The sequence below is a fragment of the Sarcophilus harrisii genome, chromosome 4 (genome assembly GCF_902635505.1).
Source record: "Sarcophilus harrisii chromosome 4, mSarHar1.11, whole genome shotgun sequence".
Taxonomy (NCBI): domain Eukaryota; kingdom Metazoa; phylum Chordata; class Mammalia; order Dasyuromorphia; family Dasyuridae; genus Sarcophilus; species Sarcophilus harrisii.
This window is the reverse complement of record NC_045429.1, coordinates 364,605,300-364,618,990: the sequence shown is the minus strand read 5'-3', so window position 1 is coordinate 364,618,990 and position 13,691 is coordinate 364,605,300. Positions and strand designations below refer to the sequence as shown.

Below are 13,691 nucleotides of genomic sequence, written 5' to 3'. Positions count from 1 at the left end.
AAGGGGCATTAAGGGAAGATGACGAGTGGGCAAGAATTGAAGCCACATGGAGGAAATGCAGAACAAAACAATGATGCAGCAAGAATAAGTTCATTCTGAACCAAAGGGGTGTTACACCCCTAATTCTGACTGAGTTGTCATATTTTATGGAGATCAAGAGGCTCCTTTAATTTTCATATCACATATTGACATTCGCTGTTCGACTCTAGGGCAACCTCCTATCACATGGCCAATTTGGGATAAGTCATTTTATCCCTTCATGTTTTATTTTCCCCATGTGGCATGGTGGCAATAATATTAATTCTGGGTTTAAACCCTATCTCTGCTACTGTATGATCTTGGGTTAGTCATTTAAATCCTATGGGCCTCAGTTTTCTTATCTTTAGAATGAAGGGATTGAACCAGATGTTTTCTGCAGTTCCTTCCAACTCTAGATCTATTCTCTTATGGTACTGGACAAGACTATTTATAAAGCTCCTGGAACATTGCCTGGCATATGGGAGGAACAATAATTACATTATATTAAGGGCTTTCTATATAATTGCATTATGTAGAGAGAACATCCAGTTTGTAGTTAAGATGACTTGCATTCAAATCTCTCTTCAGACACCTACTAGCTGTGTGACCCTAGGCAAGTCATTTAACCCTGTTTGTCTCAGTTTCCTTATCTGTAAAATGAACTGGAAAAGGAAATGGCAAATCACTCCAGTATCTTTACCAAGAAAACCCCAAGTGGGGTCATTGAGAGTTGGGCATAACTGAAATAGCCCAACAACAAATATTATGTTATTAATGGAATTTCACATATCATGGCATGCATGTGAGAATATTGGGGGGCTTTTTGGGGGTAGGAGTGAAAACAGGCCAAGTGATCTTAATTTTCCTTAAGTCAGTTTTCACTAAATCAGTTTTTAACTATTTTTGTACTTTTAACTCCCTTGCAGTCTAGAGAAGCCTATAGTTCCCTTCTCAGAATAATATTTTAAGAGCATAAAATTATATTATGTATGTTATTATTATACAAGCACAAAAATATTATCATTTATTTATTTATTTATCAAGTTATCATTGTTTTTAATTAATGAAGGGAGTTGGTCAAGTATTCTCTGCCCTAAGTTATTTCTTAAGCATGATCTGGTTAGGATGCTTAACTGGATACTGCACAAAACATCTTTGACAGACATAATTCCTGAGCCTTTTAAGAATGTAAAAGCTGTCTTTCTTCTAGAATACCTATAAAGTAAAATAAAGAAAGGTAGAAACTATCAGGAACTTGGTCAGCAGTTTTTGCCTATAGGTAGAGAAATTGTTTATACATCTCAAGGACCTATTACCTTTTTTGTCCCTGGGCACTCCATTCCAAGAGTAGCTGGTGATGGATGGAAGGTCATTGCAGCAGACAAAGTTAAAGAAATGTGGGTCTTAACAGGGTAATTTCAGAAAGACCTGGAGAGACTTACATGAACTGATGCTGAGTGAAATGAGCAGGACCAGGAGATCATTATATACTTCAACAACAATACTATATGGTGACCAGTTCTGATGGATCAGGCCATCCTCAGCAACGAGATCAACCAAATCATTTCTAATGGAGCAGTAATGAACTGAACTAGCTATGCCCAGAAAAAGAACTCTGGGAGATGACTAAAAACCATTACATTGAATTCCCAATCCCTATATTTATGCACACCTGCATTTTTTATTTCCTTCACAAGCTAATTGTACAATATTTCAGAGTCTGATTCTTTTTCTACAGCAAAATAACGTTTTGGTCAGGTATACTTATTGTGTATCTAATTTATATTTTAATATATTTAACATCTACTGGTCATCCTGCCATCTAGGGGAGGGGGTGGGGGGGGGGTAAGAGGTGAAAAATTGGAACAAGAGGTTTGGCAGTTGTTAATGCTGTAAAGTTACCCATGTATATATCCTGTAAATAAAAGGCTATTAAATTTAAAAAAAAAAAAAAAAAAAAAAAGAAATGTGGATCTTGAATCTGGCAGAGTCAGGTTTAAATAATGTTGCTTGTGGCCAAGTCTCTCAGACAGGAACTTTATCAAAATGGATACATCTCTTCTTTCCTCCCTTCTTAACAGTAACTGAGCAGGCAAATAGATCCCAATGATTAGTTGTATAGAATATTCTTTATCTATTTGTGACCTTTGTAGCAATCTGCTGAAAGCTAAGAAAGCAGGCAGAAATGAAAAAAGACAAACAACCTACTTTATCATACATATCTTACAGGGCATGTTTAATGTACATTACTCATTTCTGAAAGTTTGTAAAATGTACTCCAGCAGAGACTCTTCCTAGGAAATGTCTAGCTTTCAGGAGCCTCTGACAGCATCTGACTCCAATGTCCATGGGAAACATTTGCTTACTCTGCAGGTGTCCACAGTTGGGGTACCAGAGATGTTGGTGAATTCTGTATGTTACTTAGCCACTCTGAAATAGGAGATGGGACAAAAGTGGGGATAGCTAACTTGGAGCTCAGCCCTGGATGTCAGGAGTCAGTCTTTGTTAAGAGCAGAATTGTTAAGAGCAGACTACCAGCCTGGATGATACTTCCTAGAAAGTCAAGAGGTCCTAAGGATAGATGCTGGTGTCACAATCTCAATATGACAATATTAAATTCATGAAAGCAGTGGAAAGGTCACTGAATCTGAAGTCAGAAGAAGACTGAGTTTGAATTGCACCTCTGGCACATAACTAGCTGTGTGACCATGGGCAAGTAATTTCTGAACCTCAGTTTCAAAATTTGAGAAATGGAGATAATAATTTACCAACTCTGAAGGGTTGCTGTAAGGATCAAATGAGAAAATGTTTGTAAAATGCTTTGCTAATCTTAAATAATTACGCAAATGCCACTCATATTATGATAAGAGGCAGAGAGCTGGTTTTAAAACCAGGAGAACCTAGAATCAAAGTTTATCTTTGACAGCTATCAGCTGTGTGATCTTAGACAAGTCATATAACCTCTCAGTAGTCTAGGTAGCTTTCTATCTAAAATATGTTAGACACTTTCAAAAACTGTTGAACTAGATTCAAATGAAATTAGGAAATATTTAGCAAATCAAATAAAAATATAATTGAACATAGATAATGTTAATATGTGGTTTTCTAAATCAATATGAGGTAGTTGTGATCCTTACGTAAGATTTAGTGGACCCATTATTTTATGAATTTAACTTTAGTAATCTACATGATAGAGGAGGTACTAACTTCTATTGATAGAAGGAGTTCCCTATCTCAATGAAATCAGATAACTTGTCCATACCCACACAATTATCATCTCCTTGAAAATCTTGTGTTCTGAGTCAGGCTATGAACTGCCCAAAGTCTGACATAGAGGAAGCTAAAGGATCATGGGTCCCCCTATCATAAGGTCTCTTAGTAAATAGCACCTTTTGAGTTACCCCCTCTTTTTTCCTGTATTCCTGTATTAGAGATCATAGGATCTTCAACCTAGATCTTCTATGTCACTTACAAATTCTTCTGGTCTTTTACAGGCTTCCAGCTGAACAATTACCTTTTGCAGCTAATTGTCCTAAGGTATGCTGATGAGCAGTATCAACTTGACTTTGATGATTTCCTGAACTGTATGATCCGGTTAGAGAATGCGAGCCGTGAGTATCCTTAGCCAATGTCCTTAGTATCATATAGGGCATGATCTTATCTAGGCTTCATCCAACCCAACTCCCAATTGGTGAGACATACTGCAATCACAAACAAGACACAGACACTGTTTAAAAAAAAATTATGACAAATACATATTACAAGAGCAGGCAGTTGATTTTCTTTTGATAGATGAAGTTAGTGGGAGGCTATGTGGTACAGTGGAAAGCAGAGCTGGATTTCTAATTAGGGAATATGGGTTCCAATTTCACCTCTGTCTCATATCTAATATGACCTTAGGGATGTTGACCTTTTTGGGTCTCTGGTTCCTCATCTGTAAAAATAAAGGAATTTAGCAACATGACCTTTGAGGTCCCTTCCATTCCTAAATCTATAACCCCAATTAATAACACAATGGAAAGAGAGAGAGAAAGGAAGGAAGGAAGGAAGGAAGGAAGGAAGGAAGGAAGGAAGGAAGGAAGGAAGGAAGGAAGGAAGGAAGGAAGGAAGGAAGAAGAAAGAAAGAAGAAGGAAGAGAGGGAGGAAGAGAGGAAGGAAGGAAAGGAAGGACATAGGGGAGAGGAAGGGGGAGGAATAAAGGAAAGGAAAAGAAGGGAGGGAGGACAGAGGGAAGAAGGGAAGAAAGGAGGGAGGAAGGGAGAAAGGGAAGGCGGAAGAAAGGAAAGGAAAGGAAGGGAGAGAGGAAGGGACAGAGGGACAGAGGGAGGAAGGGAGGGAGGGAGGAAAGAAAAAAGGAAGGAAAGAGGAAAGAAAGGAGAAAAGGAGGGAAGAAAGGGAGGTATTACATTTGTGCAAACTGTATAAATCTTAGAAAATTATCATGCTTTAGGTCAAAGTCCAATACAACTAATGCCATTATGAAAAGAAATTTATTTAAAAAAATGATTTCCAACCCCATTGGTGAAGTGTTTGTCTTATGATGCTATATATACAGTATATTCTTAACAAATATTCATTGCTCAAAATTAATTATTTTCTTATAGAAAAGGTTGAAATGTTATCTCTCATAATGACTCTCATGACCATGATTTATAGCCATAGAGTTGGAAGGAACCTTATAATTAATATAGTCCAACTTTTGTACTTTATAAAACCTGGAGTGCTGAGGTTACTTGGCCAAATTCTCACAGCTAGTCAATGGCAGAGCTGGAATCTGAACTAATACTTTCTAACTAAAAAGATACTTCTCTTTCCACCTCACCATATGGTCTATATTTTACTTTCTCCATCATTTTAATTAAAAAAAAAAAAAACATTGGCTGTATTTGGATGCTAATTAGTGCTACCTTATTGGTCATGACCTAGGAAAAGTTTCTAGGAGTCATAATGGTACCCCAGAGACCTTGTCTCAATAACCTGTTATAGCCAAGAAGGGTCAACAAAATGCTGGACATAATTAGGGAGGATGTGGGAAACAAAGCAGAAGAAGTCTTCCTGACCTTGGAAAAACTCAATAACATTTGCACATACAACACAGAAAAAAAAAATCTAATTATCATACAACTGGGAACACAGAATAGAGCATGGGATGGTCCAGAAAAATGATTAAAGTAATGGAGCATCTTTTCTGTTGGGAAAGAACTCTCCACTCTGGTATAATAAAAACTGAAGTCATAAAATAATGAAGGATGTGCTTAAAGGGAACATAACCTAATTTTTACTCAAGTTCTCAAATAAGAAAATAGGAAAGTGTTGCTTACAGTTTCAGAGTTTTCAGACAAATAGGAAGAAATATAACTTCTCCTAAAAGATGCCAAACTTACAAAACTCATTTTTCCAACCTATTCAAAAAGTAAATGATTGAAAAGCATACTGGTGAACCTAGAAGCAGAGAGGTGAAATTGGTTGTACTTCAAGTATATTTTCATCTACCTGTAGTAGTGCCCTTTCCTACTCTAGGTTTATTTCATTTTAAAGAACTGAAGCAGGATGTAAAAAGAAATAGATTCAAGAAAAATTTTAAATAAATAAAAATGTTTTTAAAAAAATTTTAAACAAATATATAGCCTGACAGATCTATAATGGCTTATTAAGGAAAACAAAGATGCTTGGAGACATCTTCTAACACCTAAAATTGACATAAAGGAGGAAAGGATTGCCCAACAAAATATTCTTTTGGGACCATATAGATTTCTGGCTTCAAAAGAATATGACTCTAACTTAGAGATAGGATAACTGGGGAAGTGAAGCATAAAATTTCAAGCAAAAGCGAAAATAAAAATTTTCCCCGATGACTTTCTGGAACAACTTTCCCAGCTCAGGGGAAAATAAGGTTAAATGATTTTCTAAAGTGTACAAAATATGTATTTCTCTGAACAAACCAAATCTTAATGCATTTGTACATTCTCAGGTTTGTAAATGATACTAAATTAATCCAATAAACAATATTACATATATTTTTTCCTATAGTCTTTCTGACTATTTTATAGATTTACTTTATGGTTTCATAGGATCATAGATTTAAAGTTGGATGTAGACAGAGGGCATCTAGTTCAAATATCTGTTCATAAATGGTCAAAATAAATGACTTGTCCAAGGTTAAATTGGTGATAAGGAAAAGGGTTAGAATCTGAACCCAAGTGGGTCCTCCTACTCCAAATTCAGCATACACTTATTGCTTTTCTATGTCCTATCATTCTTATTTTACTCCCATGGAAAAGTAGCTTCATTTTTTAGTTATCTGGTAATCTCTGATGTAGACTAATAAAAATACTCTTTAGCAATCTTATGAGGGTTAATTGGAGATACAAAGAAATATTCTTCAAGAAAACATCATGTCACTGTTAACATTTCCTATTAATGAAACTTTCTTGATCTTCATGTTCTTTTGCTCTGAATTTTTAGCTGCTGAGTGACTTCCAAAACCAAAGTGAATTTATCTCCATTTTTACAATATAAACAATTCTTGTGGGAAGAAAATAGGCAGAAACAGAGTTCTTGTTTTTCGTATCTTTTCCTCAGACCAAGATACTTCAAATGCAAAGTTTATTTGAAAATCAAGATCTGGAGTTCCACCACTTACCGTAGTGAAATTTTCTAAGAATTGGACAAAAATAGGGAACTTTATAAAATCCAAAAGCATTCATTAATCAGTTACTAAAATAATTGGGATAAAATAACATGCCAAGTAAGGTGATGTGTTAGTAATGTTAAAAGGGCTATTTTAAAATGGCTTCAAAGGTACTAAGGTGTGGTCATCTCTGCTCTCAATTTTATCTATTAAAATTGAGTTCATGAGATTATGATAAATGGATTCATGACCACCAACCTCACAGGAGACAGACTGAAAATGTAAACCAAAATGCTAGGTAACCTCTTAATGGGAGACATACATGGCCCAAATGAGTAAATTCATTCAAGAAACCAAATTATTGAAAAGAACATTGCTTGATGAGCATGAAATCAAAGAAGGAAAATTGGATATTCTTCAAGTATATTTCCATCTATCTATAGTATTTCCCTTCTCCATTCTAGACAGATATAGTTCAGTCTAAATAACTGAAATTGGTCATCTAAATTCAGAGCACCATCCTCTTAAGTCTATTTTGGAAACATGCTGACAAATTCTGAATTGGACTTGCTCTCCTTTTGCTAGATTTCATATGTGACCATATTTTGTGATTTCCCCATTTCTGTCTCATTGGAAGACCTTTATAATAATTCTACATTTCAGAGCAATTTTTCTCTGTGTACCTTGCCAATGACCTGGTTCCTATTTGCCTTAGGAAGCAGTCAGCTGATCCTTGCCAGCATTCTGTCCAAGTTTATCCACAGAATGTATGTTCTGATTGGCCATACTAAGGGAGACCTCTTTCTATCCTTTATGTGATTTACCTTTCACCTAATACCTGATGTCCACACTAAATTTTAGGTCCCTTTAAGATCACTTGTGACATCTCTACTAATGAATTAAAGACTCTTACATCCAGGAAATGAAAATAGTTGATCATAGATTCAGTTGTCTACCAAGCAGCAAGTTTATCTTGAAAAGCTGCCAAATCTATGTTAGGTGTCAATGTTATTATGATAAGCTGTTCCCTGCTCCCTGGTTTCCCATCTCCACTCTCTCAATCCCCTCATGTTCTCACAATTTCTTTCCAAAAGAAACAAAGAGAAAGTTATACATTTACACAGTGCAGTCACAAATATAACCCATTTTATTTATTATGTGACTAGATTTTGCCCACAGAAAAATTAAAAAACCAGCAAAGTTTGACTTGGGCAGTCTGCCATCTTCCTTTTTAGTACCCCTTTTCCTCTCCCTTTTCTCAAGTGCTTATCTTCTCTCCCATTTCAGTCAGTCAACAAGCATTTATTAAACACTTATTATGTGCCAGGAACTGTGCTAAATACTGGTGATACAAAGAAAGAAGAGAAAGAGGGCAAGGAAGAGGGAGAAGAGAAATAGCCCCTTATCTCAAGGATCTCATAGTCTAATGGGGGAGACAATATGCAAGCAACTATGAACAAAAAAAATATTGTTCATTGTTCAGTCATTTATATGTGACTTTTCATGACCCTATTTGAGGTTTTCTTGGCAAAGATACTGTAGTGATTTGCCATTTCCTTCCCCAGATCATTTTACAGATGAGGAAATTGCAGCAGAATTAAGTGACTTGTTTAGGGTCGCATGGCTATTTGAACTCAGGAAGATAAGACTCTATCCATTGCTCTTCCTAGCTACTCCAAAACAAAATATTCTTAGGATCAACTGGAGATAGTCGACCGATTATTAATATTGCTTTCAGGAAACTCACAACCGTGGCAGTAATGTCAGTTAATGATGGCTAAAGGCCTTCCCTAGAACAACTTGAAAGCTGAAAGCTTGAAAGCTATTCAAGAAATATAAGGAATGGTAGGATTTAAGGCCTTGCCCCAGACAATGAAAGAGATAATTCAGAGTAAAATAGATCTGGCTGGCATGCTCAATTCATACCATATAGGTGACTACCTAGTCCATCTATAGTTTCCCCAATAAGGTGCTTGTTTTGAGATTCAATGGGATATCACTGGTTCAAAAATTATATTCCAGTACATTTTATTTGAAGTGTCTTTCTGAAATTTGTTAGTTCATTTGAAGCATTTGACAGTCTGTCACTAGATGGTGCAATTCCAACAGTGTCTTTTTGGAACTTATGCAGATTTTTGAATTTGAAAATGACTAGGAACCTTGAGGAACTGTCTCCATAATCAAGCTTTCCTAATGTTTTTCACTTCAGGGGTGTTCCAGATTCTCAGTGCAAAGAACAAAGAATATATTCAGCTCAATATAAATGAGGTATGACTTGTCCTGTTTTCCTTTATCTTTTTTTGTTCTTCTTCATATTGTCTATGATTCTTCTGTCCATTCCCATTATAATTTCTCAGAGTTCTATCACTTGCTTATTCTTTCACACCCGAGGCCCAAAAAACAAACTGTTCAAAGCCACCCTGTGAAACATAGAGTAAATCAAGGAAATTTAATTCCTTATTTCAAGCACCCTAGTGATGAAAACAAATCCCATAACTAGCAGAAAAGTTGAAGTAAAATACAAGTTTTTCTAATTCCCTGTTTTTCCTTTTATTCTCAGTTCATCAGTTTGGCGATGAATATTTGAAGCAGTCCCTGTTCTGGATGTGAGCTCTCACCAGTTCATACCCTTTAGTACAAGAATCAAAAAATTTTTCCTAGGTGATGTCCATGTATCTAAGAATTGTGAATGAAGGTCCCTCTTTAATAATCCCATGTTCTTACCTAATGAATCTTCTTAGCATGATCAAAATTAATGCCATAGGTTTAATTGTTTCTTTCCCAGAAATGAAGCATTATCAAATGGAAATCTGTGGTGATACAGGGAGGCAACTTGCCTACAGAGTAAGTCATCTCTAGTAATCATATGCAATTTAGTAAGGATGACTAAGAGTTCCAACTCAGATTACCCTTGACATTACAAAATCCTTAATTATTTTCTCTGTTCCCACCAACCCAGGCATTTTGCATTATTCACAAGTGATTGAAGATCATATGACAATGTTTCTATAGATGTGTGTGTACTCATAATTAAGCATACCCTTGTAAATGTGTTTCCTTCATGAGATTAAATATTAGGGTAATTTAAACTGTCCGTTTTTCATATCACAAAATCAAATTATAGTAGATGTGTATTCTATATCTTAGATCACTAACTCTGGAGACACAAAGATTTGGTCCAATCTTCAGAGTTTCTAAATAATAATTCAAGTAAGCTCTATGGGTCATTCTGTCTCTATTTCTGAGAACATTTGATTTTGACTTTCCACTAGGGAGTTTTAGTTCCCCCTAAAGTCCCAAGCTAATAGGCACTTAATCCATAGAACAGGTTTACTCAAAGGCATACAAAACAAAGAAGGTATTTGTACCTAGTTCATATTTTTTTCTTTCTCCCCAGTCCCTACAAATTCAAATCTCCAACTATTCTAGTCCCTCCCTTATGCATTGTTATTGAAGCCCCTTCTACCAGTTGCCCTCTTTCAACAAATTTCCCTTCTTCTCCCTGGGGTATATACTTCCTGATTAAGGCTTTTATTGACTTTATCCTAATTCCAGGTCACTTCTTCCACTTTTTGTTTTCCAGGCTTAGAGAGTGTCTCCTACATAGTCCTATAAACACCCTAAGTCTTACAGCTCCCAGCCTGCCCCAGTAACTCATCCAGCACTCATTAAGTACCTATTGCCTTTGCTAATATCTTGATCTAGTGCATATATGAAGTGGTCAGAGACCTAGCATCTCTGGTATGAGGGTTTGTTAAGCCCTTTTCAAGGCTGTTCCATCTACCTTTCACCAAACTCTCATCTGTGGCTCCAAGAAGGTGTAGCATACATAGTGGTCATACCCTAATAAAACCATCTCTGCAGACAGGTTAACCAAGGTTAAGAATAACCAAACCTCAGACCTGTCAGTGAATTGGGAGAGGATATCTTTTCCCAGTAAATGAGTAGATTAAAACAGTTTCTTCCAATTGCCATGAAGACAGCTCAAGCAGATACTGTAGAGTGTTTAGAACTTAGAAATCAAAAACACCAAGGTCACCCAGTACATTCTGGGACATTGCCAGTTGTTTTGGCTTTTGTCTTCCACTGAACTTCAATGATATTGGAAGAGTTAGGCTGGTGACTTTGTATGATTCTGCCTCCCTTAAACCAATTCATGCACAAGTCAAGAAATCACCCATGATATCACTGGTCCTCTTCTAAAATGAAGGACAAATAACATCTTGATCTAGACACTTTGTTTATATTATTATAACTTTTCTACCCAGAAGCTCCTGCTCAGAGCTCTTCATGAACATGACCTCTAGAAACAATGAAAGGATAGGTATCATTTTTGATGAAACTTCAAATCAAAGATGTGGGCTGCTAATTAAAGATACTGGAACACAGATTTCTTCTTAGTGATATTTCTAACCCACCATCTCTTTCCTTAACCACTAAACCATATATTATATGACTCACCCCTTTCCCCAAGATTAGCAGCCACAAACCACCTTGGATCCAGGAAGGGAGTAAGTAGATATAATAAGGACAATTTAAGGCTAAGGCTCTCAGACAGAACTGGGAACAAGCATCCAGGCTACACAGTCACTTTATCCAGTGCTCACAACTCTTTAACCTTCCCCAACATCCAACTTCATGGGCATTTAAGAGAAACAATGCTATGACTATATCAATATTGGGTTTTTTCCCTTTTTAGAAAAAATGGAATTTCTGAAATCCTCATAGAACTGGTAACAAATACATTGCATTAATTTCTTCATTCTTCAAGGGACTGGATATACATTTAATTGTTATTCTTGTTTTGGAGGTTGTAATCAAGATTAAGTGACTTGCCAGGCTCATATATTAAGTATCTAAGGTCCCATTTGAACTCAAGTTCTCCTGACTTTGATACTTTAAGATAGGATATAAATTTAAAAGAACCAAATTTTATTAGGTCCTCTATAGGAGGAACAGTGTTATGTAGAAGAAAAGGCACTAAGTTTAGAGTAAGAAGGACCTGGGTTCAATTCCTATCTTAGACACATTAATGATAAGACCCTAGATAAGTCATTCAACTGTTCTGTGTCTGAATTTTCTCATCCACGAAGGTTGAATTAGATAACCCTCTAGGTCCTTTCCAGCTCTAAATTTATGGCCTTTGTCAGAGCACTATTTCCATTTAAATTATGAAGCCAGAACCAAGAAATATCCTGGGATTAAAGTCCTTAAAGTTGACTCACAAGCTAAATTTTCTGTCCCAATGCTGACATCCAGAGGCTGAGGATGGTTTTTCATCTATAGCAATAAAGGTGGAATGTATTTACTTGTTAGGATATGGAACCTAAAGATATACATTCTCTGTTCCTTTTAAATAACAAGTGAAATGTTATGCTACCCTAGTGCTTTTCATTGTATCATATGAACATGGGATACAAATACACATGTATCTATCTGTATGTTTATGAATATATACACATCAGATTTTGAATGTATCTTCCCAGAGAGAATATAACACTAGAAAAGAAAATGGCAAATCACTCCAGCATTTTTGCTAAGAAAACCCCACAGACAGTATTAGCATGATAAATCCCTGGGGTCAAAAAGAGTTGGACATTATTCAATGACTGAACAATAGTAGCATATAAGGACATTGAGAGCCAGGACTATTCAATTTATATAATCATTTCACTTATATGCTGTACAACTATATCTGAATCTCTATTACTATAACCTTCCTACAAATGATTTTGAACTAAGGGAGTTTTCCTATGAGGCTAGAATCCATTCCCAGGCATTGTTACAATACAGTCTAAGCAAGTACACTATTGTACTCTTGGGGAGTGCAAAAGAACTATTAATTTTTTCATACATTTACCCAATAAAATTCTAGTAAGTACTTACTCTGTACAGGGCCCCAGAGAATGTGGTATAGGAGATCATACAAAAGAAGGCAATGACAACCTTGTAGAAGCACATGTGAGAAATACAGATATGAAAACACTAACGACCCATTTCAAAACAATAGATAATTTCACCATAATATATTCTAAACTACCCACCAAAGTACAGAAGGACTGTATCAAAGAAATATTCAGAGGAGAATGTGTTATACATCTTTTTCTCTTCTACCAATTCAACTGGGGAAGGAAGTCTCAGGCAGCAGTAAAAGCATGACTAAGAAGGACTCCAGAAATTGAAGCCTTAACTATAACATGGATATTTATGTTGAGAAAGCACTTTCAGATCAGTCAGTTGTTTTATGTGTGTTATCTAATGTGATCTTCTCCACCTAGTAGGGTAAGTGCTCTTTTATCATCATTCCCCTATTGGAGATTCTAAGAAATAGTGACTTGCCCAGGTGACTCTGCACAAGTGGCCAGAAAGGATCTGAAGCAGAATTTCAAACCATGGCTCCCTAGATCCAAGCCCAATAGTATTCATATGCCTCACAATGAGATAGATGACCTTTAGGATCAGACCTGGGTCTTAATGGAAGTGATGAAAAAGGGTTGATGAAAAGGTGAGGGGACATCATGTGAATGATGAGCTTAAAAGCACAGAGATGAGAGTGAGCAAACTGCATGAAAGTAAGAAATCTAGTTTGATTGAAATGAATCATGCCTTGCTAAAGAAAATCACAGAATCATAAAATCTCAAAGTTGGAAGGCATTTGAGGGATCATACCTGAACAAGTACCCTATCTAATAGCTCTTTATTATTTGCAAAGCACTTTACAAATATCATCTCATCTCTTCACAACAGCCTTGCGAAGTAAGTGCTATTATTTTTGTTTTTATAAATGAGGAAACTGAGACAGAAACTTGCACAAGTTAAGTTGAAGGACTTATCCAAGGTCACACACTAAGGGCCTGGATATGAACTGGAGTCAGGAAGGCCCAATTTCAAATCTGGTCTCAGATACCTACTTAATTTAACCCTATTTGCCTCAGTTTCCTTATCTGTAAACAGAACTGGAAAAGAAAATGGCAAACCACTCCAGTATCTTTACCAAGAAAACCCCAAATGAGACCACACAAAAAGTTGGACACAATTGTAA

At 36.2% G+C, this 13,691-nt stretch overlaps 1 protein-coding gene across 1 annotated transcript in view; it reads left to right on the top strand.

Moving 5' to 3' along the window:
• CAPN9 (calpain 9) overlaps positions 1-10,835 on the top strand; it is a 65,212-nt gene extending 54,377 nt beyond the window's left edge. Inside the window, exons 18-20 of the mRNA XM_003767829.2 lie at positions 3,513-3,629; positions 8,859-8,917; positions 9,210-10,835. Of these exons, the coding sequence (XP_003767877.1) occupies positions 3,513-3,629; positions 8,859-8,917; positions 9,210-9,236 (203 nt within the window). The 3' untranslated portion in view covers positions 9,237-10,835. The remainder of the gene's footprint in view (positions 1-3,512; positions 3,630-8,858; positions 8,918-9,209) is intronic.
• Positions 10,836-13,691: the final 2,856 nt, after the last annotated feature.